At 39.9% G+C, this 25,428-nt stretch overlaps 1 protein-coding gene across 2 annotated transcripts in view; it reads left to right on the top strand.

Moving 5' to 3' along the window:
- The first annotated feature begins 2 nt into the window (after window positions 1–2).
- usp33 (ubiquitin specific peptidase 33) overlaps window positions 3–25,428 on the top strand; it is a 29,088-nt gene continuing 3,662 nt past the window's right edge. The window contains exons 1-23 of one of the 2 annotated variants that reach the window (XM_077514450.1): window positions 3–492; window positions 2,756–2,856; window positions 2,977–3,030; window positions 3,126–3,188; window positions 9,801–9,941; window positions 10,101–10,212; window positions 12,060–12,129; window positions 12,947–13,060; window positions 13,164–13,242; window positions 15,338–15,773; window positions 16,539–16,673; window positions 17,881–17,996; window positions 18,068–18,240; window positions 18,316–18,386; window positions 19,820–19,853; window positions 19,930–19,975; window positions 20,050–20,230; window positions 20,323–20,449; window positions 21,763–21,932; window positions 22,015–22,096; window positions 22,170–22,278; window positions 23,962–24,064; window positions 25,330–25,398. In XM_077514450.1, the coding sequence (XP_077370576.1) occupies window positions 2,773–2,856; window positions 2,977–3,030; window positions 3,126–3,188; window positions 9,801–9,941; window positions 10,101–10,212; window positions 12,060–12,129; window positions 12,947–13,060; window positions 13,164–13,242; window positions 15,338–15,773; window positions 16,539–16,673; window positions 17,881–17,996; window positions 18,068–18,240; window positions 18,316–18,386; window positions 19,820–19,853; window positions 19,930–19,975; window positions 20,050–20,230; window positions 20,323–20,449; window positions 21,763–21,932; window positions 22,015–22,096; window positions 22,170–22,278; window positions 23,962–24,064; window positions 25,330–25,398 (2,569 nt within the window). In that variant the 5' untranslated portion in view covers window positions 3–492; window positions 2,756–2,772. The remainder of the gene's footprint in view (window positions 493–2,755; window positions 2,857–2,976; window positions 3,031–3,125; window positions 3,189–9,800; window positions 9,942–10,100; window positions 10,213–12,059; window positions 12,130–12,946; window positions 13,061–13,163; window positions 13,243–15,337; window positions 15,774–16,538; window positions 16,674–17,880; window positions 17,997–18,067; window positions 18,241–18,315; window positions 18,387–19,819; window positions 19,854–19,929; window positions 19,976–20,049; window positions 20,231–20,322; window positions 20,450–21,762; window positions 21,933–22,014; window positions 22,097–22,169; window positions 22,279–23,961; window positions 24,065–25,329; window positions 25,399–25,428) is intronic. The other variant, XM_077514459.1, reaches the window with a different exon arrangement.

Here is a 25,428-nt window from a genome sequence, read left to right on the forward strand (position 1 = left end):
TCTCGGCCAGACCACCTTTAAAAAAGAAACCTTGGTTTGCAAAAGTCCACACAAGAAGGCCAGAGGACAAATTTGGATCCCCGACCTTTGAACTGTTGAGGCGGATGCAATAACCCTTATTCTAACTTTTGGCTAATTGATTGACTGTTCACGTAATCCCCCAAAAGACTGAGTTTCTGAGGACTTAAATTTATCTGTTACGGCAACAAATGAGTTGGAGTCCTCTTGTGCCCACCGCTTGTTCTTTGGCCGTGTAGCGGTGGGCTGGGTCTTGGTAACGCCTCGGAGAAGCCACGCCAGGACGATTTCTCTCTTGTATCCAATGCGTGTCCTTTGATTCGACAAGGCTGTAACGTTAGCAACCACGCAGAACGACCAAGGAGCGTTTAAATGTTCAAAAGGAAACCGCTAACAGCACAAGCATCGCCAATATTTTGACATTCGAGTGGAATATTACCCACGTTGGCAGCGGCGCCGACGTTTATCGTGAAGGTAAGCGCCGACTTAAGACGCCGCCGGGCGGGGTTTTTAGTTCAGTATCCTCCGAGGGGGATTGTCGGCTTTCGCTTGGTTCCGCAGCGCTATCAGGCTAACGTTAGCTCCATGCTAACGGATAGCTTCAATTCACCATCTCGCGTCACTGTCTTTAAGTAAATTCACCCACTTATTTATCTTGTTTTATACCTCTGTGTCTGTGTGTGTGAGCGTTACCGCTTAGCCTCTAAATAAAAATAGTCAAACGTGTCAGATTGATGCTAATGCTAAGTGCTAACTGCGCTGTCAAAAAAAAAGAAGGAAAAAAAAAGAAGCCTCGCTTGCTTTTGACAGCTCACCTCCGAAGGCCAACATTACGTACATTTACATTAGTTGTTCCATTACATACATCAAACAGGTTATGTTACCAATTTTGGATTTCAACCCCTGGCCCCCCATATTAACGTGATAGAATTTAACGCGAACGTTAACATTTTTACAGCATCCGCTCCATATAAACTGGCACTCAGTGTCCAAATGTGACGTCAACCAATGTGTACCGAAAAAACGCACCATCAACGAACGATTTGATGAATGGAGGCAATAATCATGTGGCAGTTGTGGATTGTTGTGTGCACTACTGGTTGCTCGATCAGGCAGTGCCCCGCCCTAGTTTAGCATCTCAGTCCTCTATGGACTGCTTTATGCCCGTTTTTAAACACTTTAATCATCTTCAGTTTAAATGCATGTGCCCCTCTTTAAAAAAAATAAATAAATAAATATATATATATATATATATATATATATATATATATATATATATTAGGGTTGTGAATTGCCTAGTACCTGACGATTCGATTCGTATCACGATTCACAGGTCACGATTCGATTCGATACCGATTAATCCCGATACGAATTTATAAGTCGATTGTTGCGATTTTTTTTCATTCAAATTTAGAAAATACTAATCAGTAAGCTTGTAGAGTGTAAGATTTATATGAAAATGTATGATTTATTTATCTGAAATCTCAGTCTTATAGAGGTTGTAATCTGTTTCATGTTTGAACAGCATTAAAATAAAATATTAAGGCTTAATGTTCCGTTCATATAACATTCTTCCATGCTCAAGGTGTGAATCCTAACCCGAAGTCAGACGTTTTGTTGAATATTTTTCCATTAAAAATGGAAGTTGAAAAATCGATACACACACACACACACACACACAAAAAGGCAATGATGATAAGACGTTGAATCGGTAAGACTACCGAATGAACAATTCTGAGCTCTTAAAAAAAATAAATAAATAAATACATAAAAATCGATTTTTTTTTTATTGAATCGATTCGAGAATCGCGCGATGTAGTATCGCGATATATCGCCGAATCGATTTTTTTAACACCCCTAATTAAAATGTTATTTAGGTACCAGTAACGGTGTAATTGTACTGCATAGTGCTGCAACAGTTAAGAATTTCGTTTCATTTAAAAAAAAAATGCATTAAAGCTTCACAATGATAATTTGTAATGATTTAATTTTGAAAGATATGCCTTGAAGCTTTGCAGAGACAGTTTGTAATTGTCATTTTACAAAAATAGTCATAATTTTGCATTGACTTGTTGTAATATTACGAGAATATAATCACGATATTTCAAATAAACATGTCATTTTACAAAAATAGTATAACATATAAACATTTTGAGAAGACAGTTGTCGTATTACAAGAAGGAAGCCAGATTACAGGGGGGGGGGGGGGAATCAAAATACTGAACAATAAAATAAGTCATGCTTTTGCACATGTAAATGTAACCGTACAATTTTCTTTTCTCATTGTTTTATTACTTCATTCTTGTCAGTATACCATTTTATTATTGCAACCAAACTTTGTTCTTGTAAAATTTCACCTTATTTTTCTGGTCAATTATTTTCACAATATTACACATTATTCTCGTAACTTTTGGCCCTGTTAAGATGAGTGATATCTTTATATTTCCTTTGTGAGCTTTGACACAGGAGTGATTTGAATGCAATCGTTGTTGTGACACAACACATACCAGGCCACTTTGAGATGCTGCTGTTGATGGCGGTGGCGCCGTGACATGCGGGGCTGATCACGAACAGTGATTGTTCATGTGCCACATGACTTAGATTTCGCCCCCACCTGTCATCGAGATGCGGTTGATATTCAAAACAATCAACAACGCTGTGCCGCGGTGATCCCTGTTAAGTTTGTTTTATTTGAACGAGGAACTGACTGCCTTTCTATTTGCACTGTTTTCCTTAGCAGCTGTCGGTTGAGCAATGCCGCCGGCCCCCAGCTGCGACTGCCCCCACCTGGACTGCGTGGGGGAGATCACCAAGGAGGAACTCATCCACAAGTCACACGTGAGTCAGTTCCTTCTTCGCTCGTTACGAGAATGCCTTGAACCGTACTGGTCGAAAAGTCGAAACACAACATTTAGCACCGTGCCATACATGCTAACATGAATGTTGTTATATCTTCAGGGCCAATGTCAAGACTGTAAAGTTGGAGGACCAAATTTGTGGGCTTGTTTGGAGGCAAGACAAAATAATAAGAAAAAAACACACACAAAAAAAAAAGTTTTTTTTTTTTTTCTTATCCATAAAATGATGTTGTATTTTTGTGTCACAAGAATGGCTGTGCATACGTCGGCTGTGGAGAATCCCACGTGGACCACAGCACAGGACATTCGCAGGTGAGATGTCAGCAAAAAGTAGTTTTCCACAGTTGAACTTAATCTAGGTGTTAACTAGGGATGTAACGATATCCAAATGATATATCATGATACGATATTATCACGATACGAAGGTCACAATACGATAATTATCACATATTGTGGGTATGTAGGTGATTCAAAGGCCACAATATTGTTAAAAAAAAAAAAAAAGAGCTCATACTAAAAAAACTTGTGCTTTTGTACATAAGAGCAATGCATATAAACAACCTACAATCGCTAATAACACTTAATATTGAGGCACTTCCTTGCTAATTCAGGCACACATTGACTTCCTCCACATATTGACTCGCTTCACAAACATATTATGTGCATCTGACCATGAGTGTGGATTTTAAACATAGAAGGGCCAAAACATCCCTTGTGAAAAGTAAAGTGCACTAAAAAAATTGCCACCAAGAGGGTGCTAGAACTGCACAAAAGGAAATCAACTTGACTTTTTTTTTTTTTTTTTTTTTTTTAACAGATGTGCCACTTTGAATATTGTGCCAGGACGACGACGATATATTGTCATTTTTAATATCGCAATATCATGATATTGCCGTTATCGTACATCCCTAGTGTTAACCGGACATGAAATTTGTCTGTGTGAGTGGGTTAATTAATATTTTATGTCAAGTGTTAACACAACCAGTCTGGGAATATTTTACTTGAAAAAGATAATCCAAAAAAAAATATATCAGCATATACAATGGATGTGAAATTTACACACAATACCCCGTTCAATTGCAATTTAAAAAACAAAAAAAAACAAAAAAAAAAACACCAGGGTAAGTAATTTCAAAACAATTGAAAGTGCCCCCGATTAACCCCAAATAAAGATTTAGCTGTTCTAGCAGGCTTTCCCTGAGAGTTTTGTAGTTACAGCACAAGCCATGGTCCACAGAATCAGGGAGATCTCATTGTTCAGACGTCACTTAGGAGAAGGGTACAAAGAAGTTTTGAGGTATTAATGGAAAACCGTGAAGGCAGTCCTCAACAAGTCGAGAAGATATGGCACAACACTGATATTACCAAGAACTTGACAACCTTCCAAAATTCATGAAAAGATCGGTCAGTGACGTTGAAGGAGCTGCAGAAATTGCTGGCAAGTACTGGCTGTGACAACAGTCACCTGTCTTCTTCATGTCTGGGTCGGGGAACAAGATGGAAGCTTTACAGTTGTGCTTGAAAGTTGACATACCCTTGGGGTGTGTGAACTTATGAGCACAACTGTAAATGTACAAAAGCTAAACGTTGCTAAATGAAACAAAAATGCTATGAACCGTCACCAAAATTCACACCTTTAACTTCAACCTCCGAAAACAAACAATTGCCACAGTATTTTGGAATTTATGGGCTTGAAACCTTTTTCCCCACCATACAATGTGCTCATAAGTTTACTGAACTTTCCAGCACAACTGTAACTAAAAGAAGTAAAACCACACTTGAAATATCTCCAATGCGGGGGAAAATGTGTTATAATCCGATGAAACCAAGGCACAATTTTTTGGTCATGAATTCATGAATGAAAAATGTATGTTTATGCCAAACACAATACTGCTTGTCACCAAAATCAACACTGTGGTGTTGGGAGTAACATGCTTTGGGGATTTTTTATTTTTTTTCTCCCTCAGCTGGAACTGGGCCTTGGTCAAAGTGGAGGGAATTATGAACAGTTGGAAGTCAGCGTTGGGACTGCTAGAGATAAAAAATAAAAAAAATAAAATAAAATAAATAAATCTAGGGGTGTGAATTGCCTAGTACCTGACTATTCGATCCGTATCACGATTCATAGGTCACGATTCGATTCGATACCGATTAATCCCGATATGAATTTACAAGTCGATTGTTGCGATTTTTTTTTACTCAAATTTAGAAAATACCATTCAGTAAACCTATACATGTACACTGTAAGATTTGTATTAAAATGTATTATTTATTGATCTGAAGCTTCAGTGTTATAACTGTGAGCCACTGTATTTAACAAATAGGTTTTAACCTTTTTTCATGTTAGAACAGCATTGAAATAAAATATTAAGGTTTAATATTCCATTAATATAACTTATAACAAAGTTAGATGTTTTTTTGAATATTTTCCATCAAAATGGATGTTAAAAAAAATCTATTCGGCTGCCTATTGAATCGATTCGAGAATTGCATGCTGTAGTATCACAATATATTGCCGAATCGATTTTTTTTTTTTTAACACCCCTACTTGAAATGGTGGTAGCTGTGTGCTGACTCACATTTAACACGAGTTTCAATTTCATTGGCTAATTCTGAGATTGAATTTGATTGGTTCATTCTGAATGTAGCCACAGCCCACTTATGAGTGTGTGCAGGATTGCGCAATCGCTTTATGTATCCCGTTTGTTTATTTTTACTTCCTGTCTTGAAAAAGATGTCTTCATTCAGTTGTAGGTAACCACAAAAACCTCGCCTTTGTCCAAGAGATGTTCTTGTAGACATTTTACACCCACTGTAGGTATTAAATTGGAATTGGCCACTTGGACCTGCAGCATAAATCTAACCCAAGGCGTTTCCAGTCCACATCCAGTGCAATTTCACGAGTGGCTCATCTATTATTAATCGTGATTCCTCAGGGAAGTGTGGGGGAGACGGAACACTGCTGCCATTCGCACGTTTACAGGATCCGCTGTTGGCTGGGCTTTTTTTTCTTTTCTCCTCTTTTTGGTCGCCTCATTGCTGAAGCGATATGAATGCAAAGTCATCATTTGCTGTGCCTCAGGAGGGACTCTGTGCTCCTTGACCCAAATGAAAGCTACATTAGATTTTGTATGCGTGTGCGCGCGCGCCTGATGGTTTAATGGCGGCGGATTGATTTGAAAGCACCGCGATGTCCTTCCATCCATCCACTTAACTTGATGGATTAAGTAGCAGTTTGGTTCGTTCTTGAGTTATAAGGTCACAGTTTGGTCCACGTAAGCTGCAGTAAGGGAAGGACACGCTTAAGATAAAGCGTTTTTCTTTTGTGTAAACACGAACAGACTTCATGATGTTTAAAATGACCCATGAAAATGTCAATAGTAAATTGCCCAATAGATTTAAAAAAAAAAAAATCAAACAAAATGTTTGCAGTAAAATACAAAAAATATTTGCTACATTTAACAACGTGAATCTTTTCTTTTTAAAGGGGCTGTCTGCCGGTTGAACTGAGGAAAATGCACTTTTTAAATACAGGATTTAAACAAACAAACTACTACTCAATTTATAGATATAGGCTTTTCATAACGTGTGGGGATAATTTTGTCCTAAACCCCCATACCCCCAGTCTGTATTATTATTATTTTTTTTGGGGGGGGGGGTCGCAAACGGGGCCGGGCGAACGTGTCAGCTGCATGACGTCACTCCCGCGGCAATTTGAAAGCATGCATGGATTTTTTTTTTCCATTCACATGTAAGCGTCTGTGAGTGAGTGCGTGAGTGAGTGAGTGAGTGAGTGGGGAAAAAAATAATAATAATCCGTGCGTTCTTTCAAATTGCCGCGGGAGTGACGTCACGCAGCTGACACATTCACCCGGCCAGTTTGCGACATGCCACCCTCCCGCTCTGCGATTGGCTGGAGGGGTGTAAACACTGTCTTTCCACAGAAACGTCCCGCTGTTTACAAAACAAACACAAAATGCCAAAATACATGCTGGGGGTGTGGGGGTTTAGGACAAAATCACCCCCACACGTTATGAAAAACCCATATCTATAAATTGAGAATTAGTTTGTTTGTTTAAATCCTGTATTTAAAAAGTGCATTTCCCTGAGTGAAACCAGCAGACAGCCCCTTTAAGTGAAACATCTAATTGCCAGCTGTAAATTATACCACAAATTAAAGACAAATACATAAAATAAACACCTGAAATCTTTTATATTTATAAAAACGCAACATAAATATATATATTTTTTAAAAACAAATTATTCTAAAGAACTCCATTTTGCCAATTGCACCAGAAGCACTAGTCTGAATTGTTATGCCATAAAAACATCAATTGCTCTTGTTTCCCATAGTAAAATCTGTTCTTGGGTCAGACTTGTCGCCATAATAAAACCTTTATTCATTGCGCAGACTTTAAAAACAGTTACATGTTAACATTCTATTAAAGGTCATTCTAGTGTGAAAAATGAATCACCCCGTGCCTTTTAAAGTTGTTTTTTCCCCCCCATGGTACTTCTGATTTCACGAGTAAATCACTACCATTACTGCACTAATCCGCAATAAATGTCTTTTAGCCTTCTATTCTTACCGCAATATCAAGTATCGAGTAATAAACTCCCGTGAAACGTGTCACACTGACTGATGCAAAGTCCAATAAATCCACATATCAAAGCGCTTAATAATGTCTGCTATATTTCCTCTCATGAATCATTTAGACTCTTTCTTTGTAGTCTGGGCCTCTTTCTCTGCTGCCGTGTGACCGTTAATGTGGCCTGCATCAATAATGCACACGGGCGGGCGACCCCCACCGTCACAACCATCTCCAAAATACAAATGCATGTAGTTTCAGAGAGATATATATGTATTCACCGAGTGAACAAGTATGTGCCGTGCATCAGAAGCTAGTGTTGTTAACTAGTCAATACAGGTCTGTTTACATTTTAGCTTTGTGGTCATATTCACTGAAAACTATTTGTTTTTTTTTGTTTTTTTTGTGCTCAGGTAAAAGCCCTGTCTTAATATAAAAGTATGCTTTTGGCGCATGTTCGCGCAAGGAACTATGTTAAAGTCTTGTGAGGAGCTTCATTTAGGAGGAGGAGCCTGGCCCTGTAAAATAAAACAGTATTTTGCTACCATCTAGAGGCACTTACAGAATTTCTTAATAACTAAATTGGGGGTCATCAATTACTCGTACATTTTTATTCGTGTCAAAGCAGTGATTCTTAAACCTTGTTTGGACGTACTGAACTCCACCAGTTTCCGATGATCATACACCGAACTATTCTTTATTGAAAAATAAATAAATAAATAAAAATAATATATATATATATATATATATATATATATATATATATATATATATATATATATTAGGGGTGTTAAAAAAATCGATTCGGCAATATATTGCGATATTACATCGCGCAATTCTCGAATCGATTCAATAGGCGGCCAAATCGATTTTTAAATATCCATTTTTGATGGAAAAATATTTACCAAACCGTCTTGGGGTTCACACCTTAATAAGCATGGAAAAATGTTATATTAATGGAACACTCAGCCTTAATATTTTATTTTAATGCTGTTCAAATATGAAACAGATTACAACCTGTATAAGACTGAAGTTTCAGATAAATAAATAATACATAATTCATACAAATCTTACACTGTACAAGTTTACTGATTAATATTTTCTAAATTTAAATAAAATAAAAAATCATAATAATGGACTTATAAATTCGTATCGGGATTAATCGGTATCGAATCGAATCGTGACCTATGAATCGAGATACGAATCGAATCGTCAGGTACTAGGCAATTCACATCCCTAAAATATATATATTTATTTATTTATTTATTTATTTTATTTTTTTAATTCAAAACATAGGCATAGATAGGGTTTACTGGTAAACAAAATGAACAGGAAGAGTAGCCTTTTCATCGAATTTTCACCTTTTTTCCACCTTGTATTCAGAAAGTGTTGTGTTCGTGTTCCCCATCTCCATGCATCCATTCGGTCCCATTGATGATTGCAGTGGACATGACAGATTTGCGTGTCTAAACCAATAAAAACGCATAATTCGGATGACGCCAACACTTTTGGTTCATGATTGGCTAGTTAGCTAGCTAACCAAGTTGATTTGCATGACTTTCATGTTAAAAATGTTACATGTAAGCTTAAGTTTACAACGGGTCACAGCCATACTATCCTGGCGTCCAATATAACAAATAAAAACATGAGATAACCCCCCAAAAATTTTCCATGATGTGCTTATGTGGAGAAAAAGAGTCTAAATCAGTAAAAAACAAACAATTTTTGCCCAGCAGGAAAAAATGCAGGTCTGAAGGGTGAAGGAAGTGTTCCATTAGTTTTGCTAGTTGTGTTGGACTAGAATTAATCAACTCGACACTGCAAATCCTGCAGTTCGAACAAATGCTGACTCTCATCACTTAACGGTCTATTTATAGTTTATAGAACACTTTAAACCAGTCGCCGCTGTTTTCTTCGATGGAACCCAGAGGCAGCAGATACAATGAAAACAGCAGAGGCCCCAGAATTGAACCCTGTGGAACACCATACATTCCGTTATACAATTCAGTTCATATTGCATAATTTTTTAACAATTTTTATTTTTATTTTTTTTATTTTTTTACTCAACATAGTATGAAGGGATTAGAAGAATACAATCACACAACATGCCATTACAACAGTCAAAAGTCGCGTACTGAGTGCACCAAATTCCCTGCAGTACAGATAGGACAAGAAAGTCGGGTGTGTCCTTGCCTCCGTTGAACCCCCGGGGTTTGATCAACCGCTGTGTTAAAACTTAGTTCCACAGGTGAACGATATAATCCTACTGTAGCTCTCCAAATAATAAAACCAAATATTTTGATATGCTTGACTCATTTGTCATTGTTGCACGCAGGAGACCGGCCACAACCTGACGGTGAACCTGACCACGCTGCGCGTGTGGTGTTACGCCTGCGGCAAGGAGGTCTTCCTGGACCGTAAACTAGTCGCTCAGCCCCCGCAGTCCAACAGCAAGCCTCTTGCCTCATCACAGCAGGTACATATCACCACCACATGTCCTCTTATCATTTAGAATATGACCACTTTATTGCATAATTACTCTGTTACCTAACAGTGTTCTCTTGGATTTGAGCTTTGCCATTGTCCAGATAACCAACGTTGTTGTTTTTTTGTGCGTGTTTGTACTTCACCGAAGGGTAACAGCAGAGCTTCTCCTGTGAGCCCCACCTCCCTCCGGCTGACCCCCAATGGCGTTTGCGAAGACCTTGACATGGAGACGGAGGAAGAGGACGACATGCGTGCTCGAGGTGAACTGTTACCGTAGTTCGACATGTGCACAAGACACTCGAGCCCCTTTAGCGCTGTGGCTGTAAAAGCAAACGTTGCTGGCAATGTGTGTGTCTCTTTGGCCTTCCATCCACACGTAAATTGAATTTTAGTTCACAGAAAAATACATTTTTGGGAGAAGCCTTTTGTAGTCAAGAAATAGGACTAAATAATAATAAATAACAAGGGTTTTCAGAGTTTTAAATGAAATATTCTACAATTTAGGCCTCATTCTCCCAAACGCAAAATAAACGTCTTTGGAAATCTTTATTTTTAGACATTTTAGCAAAACCGATTTTTGCAGTGAGCGGATAGAGAGAAAATGGCATGAACATTTCTTGTTCTAGTTCAGGTTCTGTTGACCAAAATGACCATGATTTTCAGTATTGTGAAAATATTGCTGAAATAAATCTAAATCATTGTTTATGTTCAGCAAAAATGCTTGCCTGGGGGCTACAGCTCCCTCACACACTCTTGTCTTTCTCTCACTCGCCCCAGCACATGACAATAAACACAGTATGGTGAACTACTAGGGATGTAATGATAATGGCAGTATCATGATATCACGATATTAAAACGGCCACGATATATCGTCGTCGCCATATCACAATATTAAAAGCAGCACGTCTGTTCAAAAAGTCGGGTTGATTTCCATTTGTGCAGTTCTAGCACCCTCTGGTGGCTAGTTTTTTTAGTGCAGTTTTAATTTTCAAAGCATGGTTTGGCCCTTCTATGTTTAAAATCCACACTAATGGTCAAATGATGGGGAACGTAATATGCTTGTGAAGCGAATCAATATGTGGAGGAACTCTGTGTGCTTGTATTAGCAAGTAAGTGCCTCAGTGTTAACTATGAGAGTTCGTAGGTGCACAATATTTTTTTTTTTTTTTTTTCTTACAATATTTTGACTTTTTTTGTATTGCCAACCTCCCCACAATATCATAATAATTATCATAGTGTGACCTTTTTTGTATTGCCAACCTCCCCACAATATCATGATAATTATTGTACCAGTGTTGTCACCAACGCGTTATTGTAATCTGATTACTTTCTTTCAATAACGAGCAATCTAACGCGTTCATTTTTCCAAACCGGTAATCTGATTAAAGTTACTTTCCAATTTTTTTATTACCTCATAATGTATGTAGAATGCAGAATTTTGTTGCCTATTTCGAAGATAATTTCCATGAGAAAATGTTTCTCTTGCGTTTGGGAGACACTATCGACATCGTCACGACGTAAACAGTGGAAGAAGCAGGAGGACCGCCACAAACGTGTGTATTTATTTGCACATTGGAAATACAGCCATTACTTCGCATTTGTGTCCAGTAAAGATTACAAAACCCTCTCAGTGCGTTGCAAACTGTGCGCTGGCTAAAAACTCCACATCCAATTTGAGGAAACACTTATCACAGCACAGCACGATACAACTCGATGCAAAGTCGACAGGTAAGGAGAAAGCCAGCAGTTTCACATTTCCTTCAGCCCAGCTACCCCCTACGAGGGAAAAGTGGGTTCTTTGTAAAAGATATCGGTGGATAATAGCTGTATCTTCCTTCACGACTCGGGAGGCATTCATTTTTCGTGGTCTTTGTGAAGTCACATGGTTCTTTGTCAGATTTCACTTGTGGTTTCTTCCTAATAGTGCTACATGTTCTGTAAAGGGCAACCCCTGCTTTGATATTACAGCTTCTGACATATTGACAAACTGTTACTTGAATGGAATGAGATTTGACAATTTTATTTTTATCCTCACCGCCCACGGTGACTCAGAGCCACCTCTGTTTCGGATTGTTTGCTTAACATGCAGTCCCTCTTCCCTTCCCAGGCTTGACCGGACTGAAGAACATCGGCAACACGTGCTACATGAACGCCGCTCTACAGGCCCTGTCCAACTGGTGAGGCGATTTTTACTTCACGATGCCCGTTTATTTTGCTTTCCCTTCACGCCTGCACACACATTTACACACAAAGATGCTGCAGTGCACCGCTTATAAAAGAAACCCTATTGTTACTCCCCGCGGGCTCGTCTTTGTTATTGCTTCCACCCTTTGTGATTGGCCACTAAAAGTAACAAAGTTTTGTGGCAAACAACAATCCTTCACTGCAGCACACTGCATGCCCGGAGGCCGGTCAAATTTAGCGTGCAACAGAAAAGCCGGGTTTAAATTTGCAAACTAAATCACTTGCCTCAAGTGAGTGGGAATATTCTGCGCCTTAATGTTAATGTCTAGTTTGTCACAAGTTATTAAAGAAAGCGGCACACAAAATGATTTTCAACATCATAACTATTTTTATTTTTATTGCGAAAGATCCCATAAAACGATTGGCTGTGTCTGTGATAGTCTCAAGACTGACGTGTGAGGCAGTACGTGGCCACATGACAGTCTGATGTGGCCCATGTAGGAATTAAATAAGGAATAAGCCAGTCTGTCGTCTTATATGGTAGCTAAAATACATTTGCAAACACTTCTTTGTCATTTTGTTGGGTTGAATGTCTTTACCATGTGACCATAGTGCAGGAATAACTTTTGAGTGCATTTGAACACTGTTGCTAACCAAAACAGCAGCAGCTACCAACAAGGGTAACATTCTGTGAAATGACGTGTGAAAGTACCAATAATGTGTCCTCATAATTTTAAAGATATTTTGTCCCCCTCTAAGAAAACAACCACCAGATTTTCTCATAAGTAACAATTTGTCCTTTTGTCACAGCCCACCCTTGACACAGTTCTTCCTCGAGTGCGGCGGCCTGGTGAAGACGGACAAGAAGCCAGCGCTCTGCAAGAGCTACCAGAAACTAGTGTCTGACCTGTGGCACAAGAACAGGTTGGTGACTTTTTTTTCCTCTTGTTGAAAAATCACTCAGGATTAGTTAGCTCTTCTGTAACCCTTTTCTTCACGTCTGTTCCACTGATCTATCGCATTTCAGACCCTCCTACGTGGTCCCCACGAATCTATTCCAGGGAATCAAAGCCATAAACCCTATGTTCAGAGGATACTCTCAGCAGGTGTGTGATGTTTATTTATTCATTGATTGGTGGATCGTATGTACGTAAAAATGTAGTCAGCGTTTATTTACTTGTGACTCTCAGAACTAATCAAAGAGGGACATTCCCATTTCTGCAGTGCACTTTTCACACAGCCAATGTAGAATGTCGACAATGACTTTCAGCATAAAAATACGTGGGCAGCTGGTGTTAAATTTAACATACCTGGCCCTGGCTTGTCACTGGCGGGCTTTTTCCTGATTCCATGTTGTATGTGTGTGTGTGACACAGAATAGAATTTTCGAAGTTGGTCTGAAAATTTCGCAGCTTCCTAAAGTTGTATCAGAGACAGGATGGTGGCGGTGTGAAAGCAAATGTCATAAAGCTCCATGCCATATTGTTATATTTCACACTAGACAGCGATAAAGGGAAACGCCACAATAAAACCGGTTTTGATGGGCAGTGTGAATGCAGGTTTAACCCATTAGGGCCTAAAGTGCTTGCCAAAACCTGCCTCTTTAAAAAAAAAAAAAAAAAAAAAAAAAACTATGGGTGACTTTAGAATCAATCCCAAAAACTTCAAGTTTTCCTGGAAATTGAACAATATTGTCAATGCCTACTTAATAATTTTATATCACAGCCCCTGAAGCAGATAGAAACATAATTCCAAAAACATTAGAGTTTACACCGGTGCCTTTCACACAAACCTAACTTTATTATTAGAAACCTTCAATATATATATTTTTTTAATAAATCAACAAACAACACAATTCAACACTGGAGCGCAGTTATAATAACCTCGGGGAGTCGAGTGGTAATTGTTCATCGTCCATTCCGTTTCAAAGCGATTGATATTTTCAACATCCTCATTGTCTACAAACAAACGCATGTCTTAACAATATGACTGTCAAGTGGTTCCACTGCTTCGAACTCAAAGTACTCAGCGCGCCGTCTATCACCGTCATTTATTTCATAACTCCTCCGAATTTGCGTCAGCCATGAATGCTCGAATAAAATTCCAGGGCCCATATCACTCTCACGTGTATATTCTGATGCATTTCATCGGCAAGGAGACCGAGAATTCGTCAAAACGAAACAAAATGACGTATCCGCTTTCCCGGCTTTAAAGGTAGAAGAGCGCTACAGCTAGTGTTGTTCCGATACCGTTTTTTGGCTCCCGATACAGATACCGATAACCAGCTTCGCAGTATCGGCCGATACCTAAGGTTTTTTTTTCCTCAACATGAAAAAGCTGCCCTGCCATTGGTTCAGAGCATTCAAGGGCCAATAGGATATCTTAGATCGGTATGCAGTGAGCATGTCACATATCAGTGAATGTCGTGCACGAGCAAGACACAAGATGCTGCATCCAAAATCCTATATTAGCTTTGTAATGAATGGTGTCTGCATGTTGCTTGTGAGTAGTCACCGATACCGATACCACTGTTTTAATGCAGTATCGGCCGATACCAGTATCGGTATCGGAACAACACTAGCTACAGCGCTCCCGGTTCTACTGGTAGAAATGCGGTAATGTACTCCCTGACAAAATGGGTTAAGTTGAAGTTAAAATGAAAAAATTTGCTTTTTGCCAGAATGAAAAGAACAAATACATTTTGCAAGAAACATGACGCAGAAACATTTAATTGTTTGTCTCACTTATTAAACATGTGACCGGCTGGATCTGGCCTTTACTTTAACACCCATGGTCTAAAGTCTGGAAAAGACTGCATCTGTGTTGAAAGAGGTTGTAGTGGAAAGCCCGTACTAAACGTGTAGTGCAACTCACACTCTGCTGCCCTGTTGCCTTGAAAGCACTTTAGACGTGACACTAGTTGACATAATCACTTGATGTATTTGCAGCATGGTGAGTCACTGCGTGAATGCACATGCAGCTACGGCAGTGTCCTACTTTCTGTGTGATAAATTACGAATTAGCTGAGGTTTGTTGCGCCACGTTGGGTTGTGTTTGAGAATTAGCTCTGCTTTGGAACATTCCCAGACGTTTTGATGTTTGATACGACATTCACACACGGTGTTTTGTGTTAGCGTGTCATCAAAACACGCCGTAACGCTTCTGATTTTCATGCTCTTCATCGTGCTATTTGGCCCGCAGGACTCGCAGGAGTTTCTCCGCTGCTTGATGGACCAGCTGCACGAAGAGCTGAAGGAGACACTGCCCGAGCCTTACGAGCCGTCCAGCAGCGTCACAGTGGAAGACACCCCTCCCAAAGACGACAACCATAACCAGTCGGACAACGACTTTCAGTCGTGCGAGTCGTGCGGGTGCAGCGATCGGGCCGACAGCGAAGCCTTGCACGCAGGCAACGCGCCCGCCGTCGTCGTCAACAACGAGGCGGAGATGCTGATTCCCGAGCAGGACGACGTTCAGGCCAACAGGGAGTGGCAGAAGGAGAAGAACATGATCAACGACATCTACCGCGCCGGGGAGAACACAGCGGCGGACATGGACAAAGATGTTGACACCGCCACCGAGACCACGCCCATTATCAGCAGCCAGGGACACATTAAGACGCAAAGCAGGACATCGGGTAAGGAGAAGATACTTTACAGAAGTGGATGTCCTTGGAAAGGTTCATCGATCATCAAACACCTGTTTGGAATTTTACCATTCAGCTCCTTGTTAGAGAGCAGCAAGTTGTGCAAAAAGCACCGGATCACGCAGCAGTTTCACATGTGCATTCAGAAGTTTAGAGAAGATGAACTCATTAGCTCCCAAAAACTTATAAATACGTCAGATTTTAAATGTTTTAAGTGTCCCAAAGACGTATTTATACGTTTTTTTGTAGTTGTTTTTATGCCAGAGTATAGAGAAGGCTTTGATGCAGTCTCTCTTCTGCAGAAAATGGTTGAGTGGCAGCAGAGTATAAGAGATCAACCAGGCCATGTTAAAACTCCCACAGTTCTAAGCAGAATTGTGAAAAACGATGAAACTTAGCTATGTTCTATTGCTAATTGCTGCACAGTGGAAACGGATAGGAATATACTTTTTTTCCCTGATAATAGAAGAGACTCCAATCTCTCTTTTGGTATGTTCCATATTTTTATAGCAATAGAACATAATATTTTGCGGGCCTTGAAAAATCAGTCAAAATCCAGGAAACCACTTAAGTGAAAATGGTTGGGAGTGAATGAGTTAATATAAGTTCACATGTAACACCTTGTAAAGCATTTTAGGCTCATCTTGAAAGTTCATCTTAAAAGTTCTCTATTACTAACTTTTTCTGAGTCGTGTATGTGCCTCAGCTTCACTGTGACTGGCTGTCATCAATGTTTGTTCTGGTCGCCTCCTCCAGAGTCCTTTCCAGACATCCAAATGTCCAACATCACGAGACCACAAAGTCCAGTCCAGATGGAGGGCCACAAAATGTCCAGCAGCCCGCCCAAAGCTTCCTCTGTGTGGCCCAGCCTCAACACTGCACACAAGAAAGGTACATGATAAGTTTCCTGTCAGCGGTACAAAAATAGCACCTTGGGAGGTGGGAAGGGGTTGTGTGGAAATTAATATCCCTGAAACAAAAAGCTAATGTAAAATATATTGTAAGTACGGTAATACAGTTTGCCAAGTTCAGTCCTCAAATTTAAGTCTCACAAGGTTTAGCAGAGTGACGTCTTATGAGATTTGCAAGTCCTGAGTGATTTAGCGGAAATCTTAAGTGTATAACTTGCGAGGTTCGGCTGGATGTCTTGCGTGTTTTAGCTTCAGTATTACATCATTTAGCATAAGTCTCTAGAGATATATTGGAAGTTGGAAGTCTCTGGATATTTAGTGGACGTTTCACAAGGTTTACTGGAAGTCTTGTTGAAGTCTCATGAGATTTTCCTAAAGTCTCGTACGATGTAGATGACGTCTTGCATGATTTAGCGGAAGTCTTGTTTTTTTGTTTTGTTTTTTTTTTAAAGCAGAAGGTTTGCATGACTTCGCAGAAATCTGGTTGCATTTTTAGAAGTCATGTCATTTTTTTGGAAGTCTCTTGTAATTTAGCTGTAGTCTTGTGTTGTGTGCTTTGTTTTGTTTTGTTTTTAAGTGGCATGATATTTTGTGGAAGTCTTGTGTGCTTTAGTAAGGTTTTGCATGACTGACAACTCGGACCAGTTTTTTTTGTTTTTTGCGTAAATCTCGTGATTAGTGTTAAGTGGCATGAGATTAATAGAAATCTTGTGGGAATTAGCAGATCTTGTGTAATTTCTCAAAGGTCTTGCACTATTTCACAGAAGTCTTACACCATTTAGTAGAAACCTTGCGTGATTTCACAAACTTGCATGAATCGCTTGATTTTTGCAGTAGTCTTACGTGATTTTGTATGTCAGTCTAATTGAGGTTAACAAAGTATCCTGTAATTTAGCAGGACTCGCGTGGGATTTAGCAGCAGTCTTACTTACTTCAGAGAAGTCACAAGATCTTTTCCCCAAGTATGTGTTATTTAGAAGAAGTTGTAAAACAGTTAGACATGAAAGGAAATATTTTTAATCATTTCTCCTTGTCGTGGACAGTAATTTTCATTCTGCATTGTCAGCTCACTGGTTGTTAGTGGGATGATCGTTTTTCTCATTTTCAATTTTTTTTGTCCCATTGTGAAAATGTTAGTGGACAGAGTTTATTCTTATTCAGTATATCCTCTTGCTGCCTCTTCACAGTCATGAGCACGTTCTCCCCAGCCAAGAGCAAATGTCAGAGGCGGTATCGCAGCGTCATCTCGGACGTGTTTGACGGGACTATTGTGAGCTCTGTCCAGTGCCTCACCTGCGATCGGGTCAGTATTGGGTGGTCGTCGGGCGTTGTCGCCCTAACATACAACAATGAACTGACCACGTGTGTTTTCAGGTGTCTGTCACGCTGGAGAACTTCCAGGACATCTCCTTACCCATCCCGGGGAAGGAAGACCTGGCCAAACTGCACTCCGCCACCCACCAGACGTCCCTGGTGAAAGCCGGCTCCTGCGGGGAAGCATACGCGCCGCAGGGCTGGATCGCGTTCGTCATGGAATACATCAAGAGGTACGCACAGATTTGACATTTTAAGGCATTCACAATAGAGCAGGTGTCATCCATCTTGTCGGTTTCTATTTTCAGCTGGTTCTGGGGTCCGGTGGTCACGCTCCAAGATTGTCTCGCAGCCTTCTTTGCCAGGGACGAGCTGAAAGGTGAGCAATCTGGTGTTTGGTTGATTTTTATGTTGATCCCTAAAACAATTATTTTGTGGAATGGTGAGCATGCACATACTTCAAAGTCTTGAGGTTTCATGGGAGTCTCGCAAGATGTATTCTGCGTAAGGCTGGGTATTGCCGCCAACCTCGCGATACGATACGTATCACGATACAGGGGTCACGATACGATACGTATCGCGATACATATGTATCCCAATACTTGATCTTCAAGGCGATATGTATCCCGATATTTTACATTAATTTACTTGCATTTTATAATAACAGTCATATTTATACCTAAAGGATATGTTTGTTATGCTGGATGACAAAAATGTTATTGTTCTTAGCTCTTCTGGTTTACCACCAAGCGGCATGCCTGGTCTAAATGTGTACGCACTGCAGAGTAAGGAGCAGTTTTCACATTTATTAACTCATTAGCTCCCAAAAACGTATAAATACGTCATATTGTAAATGTTTTAAGTGTCCCAAAGACGTACTTATACGTTTTTTGTTGTTGTTGTTGTTTTTATGCCAGAGCATAGAGAAGGCTTTGATGCAGTCTCTCTACTGCAGAAAATGGTTGAGTGGCAGCAGAGTATAAGAGATCAACCAGGCCATGTTAAAAAAAAAAGCTGACTTCCCCACAGTTCTAAGCAGAATTGTGAAAAACGAAACTTAGCTATGTTCTATTGCTAATTGCTGCACAGCGGAAACAGATAGGAATATACTTTTTTTCCCTGATAAAAGAAGAGACTTTAATCTCTCTTTTGGTATGTTCCATTTTTTATAGCAATAGAACATATTTCGCGGGCCTTGAAAAATCTGTCAAAATCCAGGAAAATACTTAAGGGAAAATGGTTGGGAGTGAATGAGTTAATGGGCATGAGCCGATATGAGCAAAAATATCAAAGTATTAAAATTACAGTTCTAAAATGTGCTTATTTGAAATATATGGGGAAATAAAAACAGCATTGTTTTCATGGAACACATTCTATTTCGTTTTAAACAAAATATAGGAAAATTGGTACATTAAGACACGTGCCATGTTAAGTTTAAAAGTAAATAAATGTTGATATTCTTCCTCTGCTATCATTTTTCTTAACAAGACGCAATGTCCAATCACTGGTGAGCTTTTTTCGCATTAATTGAAGGCAATTAACTTCAGACGCTGCTGGTTTTTATTTTTTCGGGAAAATGTAAGCTGCAAAGGCAAACGTTAACTGCCTATTTAAAATTAACGAGCAATATCGATTCTGACGCCTGCGTATCGATACAGGTATTGTTATGAGGCCCGCCACGATATATTGCCGTATCGATTTTTTTGAGCACACCCCTAATTCTGCGGCCATCTAGTGTGATTTAGCCTAAGAAATTTCAAGATTGACTTTTTTGTTTTTCAACTTAATTTTTGTTGTGATTTTTTTTTTTAGGCGACAATATGTACAGCTGTGAAAAATGCAAGAAGTAAGTGTTTTTAATTTTTTTTCCCCCATTGTTCAAAATATTTTAAATAATGTTTATCATCCTTTTCCGCCCCAAGGTTACGAAATGGAGTCAAGTTTTGCAAAATGCAAAGTTTGCCAGAGGTATCACACTTGACATCATGACATCAAATCCTTCGTCTCAATCTCCTGATTGAAATGAACGTGCTGTCTTTTAGATTCTGTGTATCCACCTGAAACGCTTCAGGCACGAGCTGATGTTCTCCACCAAGATTGGCACCCACGTCTCCTTCCCTTTGGAGGGCCTGGACCTGCAACCCTTCTTAGCCAAGGACAGCTCGACACAGATTGCCAACTACGACCTGCTGTCGGTCATCTGCCACCACGGCACTGCCAGCAGTGAGTGGGCGCCGTTAGAATTGCCAAACGTATTTGTTATGGTCTGCAAATGCTGCTGTCATAACTCGCTACCTCTTCCCTTGCTTCCGCAGGTGGCCATTACATCGCGTACTGTAGGAACGACCTCAACAATCTTTGGTATGAGTTTGATGACCAAAGCGTGACCGAGGTGTCGGAGTCTTGCGTACAGAATGCTGAGGCTTATGTGCTCTTCTACAAGTAAGCCACCACACTCGTACTTGCACATGATCCCTTTGCCCCCGTTTAACAGTTTTGGTTGTATTGACAAAAATTCTGTCCTACCATGAATCTCGCAACAAAGTCATCCAAGTCAGAAATCTTGCTTCAGCACGTGATCAATTTGAATTAAATAAAAATTAAAAAATAAGAGGACCAGAGGTGGGAATGTTGTAAAATGGAGATGTTGTCAACAAAACAATTGCTTTGGAAAGTATTTGTCATATGGGGGAACTCACTTTTAAACAAAAAATGACTTGGGTAGGGAGATACTGTGTTTTATTTCCTGCCACTTCCTTGTTTGTCACAATTCGCGGGATCAAATTGGCAGAGAGTAGCCTGCTTTCCCCACTTTCCAATATTTGTGGTTGTAAATATTGAACAAGTTTAATATTTACTGTAAGATTGTTGGTCCTCACCTGTTTCAGATCCACTAAACCACTGACAGGATAGACTTATAGCATCGTTTTATAAGACATAAGATACTTAAGTGTTTGATGTGCTTGTTTGGTAAGGGGGATAAACGGGATAAAAACAGACAGATTGTCTTTTTGTGTACTGGCCTAATTCTTACGTCTCTTTGGAGTTTGCGGCTTATTCAGCGAAGGTCTTGTAAGAGTTTTGCAGAGCTGCGTATGTTTAATAATTAGTCTCATAGGATTTAGAAGACGTCTCAGTAGATTTAGCCGTCTTATGTTGTGATTTAGTGGGGGTTTTGTTGTATTTAGCCATCTTGTGATGGCGCAAGAGTCTCATGAGATTTAGAAGTCTCTGGAGATTTATCAGAAGTCTTGCGTGATTTAACAGAGGTCATGATGTAGCGGACGTTTCATCTCACTTATGAATGTCTTGTGAGATTTAGCGGAAGTATCATGAGATTTACGAGAAGTTTCATGTGATTATTGAAAACTGACATTTTGCGCGGACGTTTCATGTCACTTACGGATGTCTTGTGAGATTTAGCGGAAGTATTATGAGATTTACTAGAAGTTTCATGTGATTTATTGAAATCTGAGATTTTGTAGAAGTAGCCGAAGCCTAGTGTGATTCTGCAGAAGTTTCACAAGATTTTATCACAATATTTTTGTGCAAGTTGCTTGAGATTTATGAGGAAATGTGAGGAGATTTTCTCCTGTTGTGTCACATATGAAGAGTCCCGTGGCTTGAATTAATGGGGCGTTGAAACTTTAAGATACCAATGTATTCATGAATATTTAAAACTGCAATTAATTGCTTTTCATTTTCCTAAGTTTCACATCGGATAACGCTAAATTCCGTCTACTCCCACCCCGCAGGAAGAGCAACGAGGACACACTGAAGGAGCGTAATAGGGTGTCGGGCTTGCTCAACATGATGGAGCCCAGCCTGCTGCAGTTCTACATTTCCCGCCAATGGCTCAACAAGTTCAAGACCTTCGCCGAGCCGGGGCCCATCTCCAATGACGACTTCCTGTGCTCGCACGGCGGTACTATGACGCATAACGTGGTGTTACTTTTGATTATGGTATCTGCGAATGCTGGTTTGAACGTCCTATCCTGTGACGTCAGGCGCGCCTCCCAACAAAGCAGCCTACATCGAAGAGCTGGCCGTAGTAGTACCACAGAACGTGTGGGACCACCTGTACAGCAGGTATGACGACTCACCCCTGGCTGCTTTTGTCATTACGCTTGTTCCACTTAACTGGTCCGGTTTGTCTATTAAGGTATGGCGGAGGACCCGCCGTCAATCACCTGTACGTCTGCAACACGTGCCAGATTGAGGTCGAGAAGCTGGAGAAGCGACGCAAGTCGGAGCTGGAGATGTTTGTCCGGGTAAGTTGGCTACCCAACCCAACACGTTGTTACTTAAATAGCTAATTATGTGATCTTGTTGGTGCCATTAATATTGTACTGGCGTTGCTGTGCAATTTGGTGCTGCATTTTGTGCTCATCACCCCAGAGGGATACGAGAGGTGTAAAACTGATGAAAGCCTCATTATTAATGCATTGAGACGCTTGCAGTTGCCTTAGCATCAGTGCAGTCTGCCCACGCCCGTCTAAAACCAGCATGTTCCCGCCTTCACAGATTGTGTCAAAGCCGTAACAGAAGTGGGATGTCACGTGCGTAACGGTATTATTCGGCAGTGCCAGGGAGGAGTGTGAAGGCTAATGGGTGACACTCATTCTTAAAAGCAGCTATCGTTGGCGTCACACACTCATATTGAAGGATGTAACGATATCCAAATGTCACAATACGGACCACACTATATGATAATCATCACAATATTGCGGGGAGGGTGGCGATAGTTTAAAAAAAAAAAAAAAAAAAAAAATTACAAAAAAAAAAGCTCACAATACTGTTTAAAAACTCAGCATCGTGTTGTCAAACTTGTCAGTGCTGTTTTTTTTATACATAATAATAGCAATGACACCAAAATAGGCTTGGCCATGTCATGTCACATCATCACGTTATGTGCTCCTATTGACTCAGCGGCAGAAAGTATCATGTCTATGTACTTGGCAATGCTGGTTTTTTGATGGAGATGTTGAAAAATATATGGTGTGGCTAAAACATTCCTAATTAAAATTAACTGCCAGAGTGTGCTAGAACTGTCACTGTTTTTCTTTTTAAACACCCAAAAAAGTTTTGTTTACCATGACTGCACAAAACGAATAAATATTGTGACATGGCGATATCGTGTCAATTTTAATATCGCGATATTGCCGTTATCGTTACAGTCTGCTTGCATGATGCCATGTTGTGTGAACGTGCGCCGTCAATGCAGTAAACCTCTTTCACTCTATTATAAAGTTCTTTTATAAAAATAGACATTATAAACTAAATTAACTCATTTGCTCCCAAAAACGTATAAAAACGTTGTATTTTAAAGATTGCCATAGTCCCAAAGACGTACTTATACGTTTTTTGTTTTTTTATGCAAGAGCATACAGAAGGCTTTGATGCAGCCTCTGAACTAAAGAGAATGCCAGCAGGTGGCAGCAGAGTATAAGAGATCAACCAGGGCGATGTTGCAAAATAAGCTCTTTGTGTATGATGATGAAACTTAGCTGTATTCTAATGCTAATTGCTGTTGCGAAACAGATGCTTTTTTTTTTTTCCTGCTGAAAGAAGAGACTCTAATCTTCCCTGAAAATGTTCAGCATCTCTGTGAGACAGAGGCAAACACGTGTACTGTATAAAAGGCACAGGTGGATAAATTCTGTATTTTCTGGTGTGCAGGATATCTTTCTGAAATACTCTGTGTGTGCGTATCACGAACAGGAAGTGTTTCATTTCCCAGAAAGACAACACAGGCGCGGTGTGTTCAGAATGTCGCGTAATTACAGCGAAGGACCAGAGAGAATTGATTTAGTTTTCCATCTCCTCACTCAGTCCTTTCATCCTCACTTCATTTATTCTGTGCGAAATCCTCCCCCGCCGCCGCCTCCTCCCTCCCCTTCGCTCTCCTCCAGCGACACTCACGCCTCCTACCCCCACATTTGCTCTGTGTGCAGCTGAACAAGGCCTTCCAGGATGAGGAGTCTCCGGTGGTCATATACTGCATCAGCATGCAGTGGTTCCGCGAGTGGGAGGGTTTTGTCAAAGGGAAAGACAACGGTAAAGTGGAAATGCACACACGTACATCTAATTAGAGCGTTGAATAAATGTGTCATCACATCGCAAAGAAGATGCAAAGTTGCACCTCCTTCTCCGAATTAGTCGTTGGATGTGTCAGCCGCATAAAAAAAGATGTAAACACCTTCCTCAAATAGGCTGCCCTTTTCACATCAGGACCACTCAAACGTGACACAAAAGGCCAAGGAAGTGTTTTAATAGCAAGAAAAATAGAATAGCGTTAGTTAATAATTACGCCATTATTCCCTAAAGTTGTAGTTGCTAGTTGAGTCGTCCACCTTTGAAATATAATAGAAAAAAACGGATACACGAAATGAACATTTTTGGCTGAAAATTTGGTGCGTCCCAAAAGTAAATGTTTCCCTCAAATTGAGTGAGATCAATTATATACAGTGTGCTCTTACATTGACATAAAATGGTTAACAGTGGAGCCCATTTGAATGACTTTTATAGTTTTATTGCTAACCAAAACAACAGTACCTATCAACAGACCTGCACCTTTTTACATCAGGGAAAAAAAATAAAAAGGTAGCCAGTCAGTGTAAGATTATCGGCTACTGTTAAAAAAAAAATGGAGTGAAATGCTGAGCCCATTTGAATACTATAGCTAACCAAAACAGCAGCGCTTAAAGCACAAGTAAAGTCTGACTGCATATTTTGTACATAGATGCTTTTTTGTAGTATTTTTTAATGACTATTAGCATTGCAATTACCATGTGAATGTTGCATCTTCAACCCATTTTTCTGCAATAATCCTCTTAATTTGACTCGACTTTCATTTGACATAAAGTGTAATACACTCTAATGCAAAGACCTTTTAGACACTTGAGTAATTAAATGCCCACAGCCACTACTTGATGTGTTTGTGTTGCACAAGATCCAAATACTCTTGGGTCCAAAACAAAGCGTGAAATGGGTTCTTCTTTTGAGTTAGCTTCAAGGTTCTTCAAATCCTCCGAGTCATCAAAAATTACATTTACATTTCTTCAGCTACTCGTTTTTTTTTTCTCCCGCTCTGCTCCCTTTTGTATTGCCACGTCTATTTATAACAGCTGACAGTTTTCCCCCCCAACTCCTCCCAACTTGCGCTACTTGTAATACATAGTTTCTGTTGCTACAAAGAATTAGCTTCCCAAGCATGACACCAACCTTTGACACCCTGAAATTATTAAGCAAGATATAAAAGAAGGCTGTTTGTTTGTATGTGTGTGAGAGAAGAACTAATTGAATTATTTCTCTTTTTCAAGATCAACCAGGACCAATTGATAATTCCAAGATAGCGGTGAACAAGAGTGGCCATTTAACACTCAAACAAGGTACAAAAAGTCATTTGAAATGTTTTTTTT

The sequence above is a fragment of the Festucalex cinctus genome, chromosome 1 (genome assembly GCF_051991245.1).
Source record: "Festucalex cinctus isolate MCC-2025b chromosome 1, RoL_Fcin_1.0, whole genome shotgun sequence".
Taxonomy (NCBI): Eukaryota; Metazoa; Chordata; class Actinopteri; order Syngnathiformes; family Syngnathidae; genus Festucalex; species Festucalex cinctus.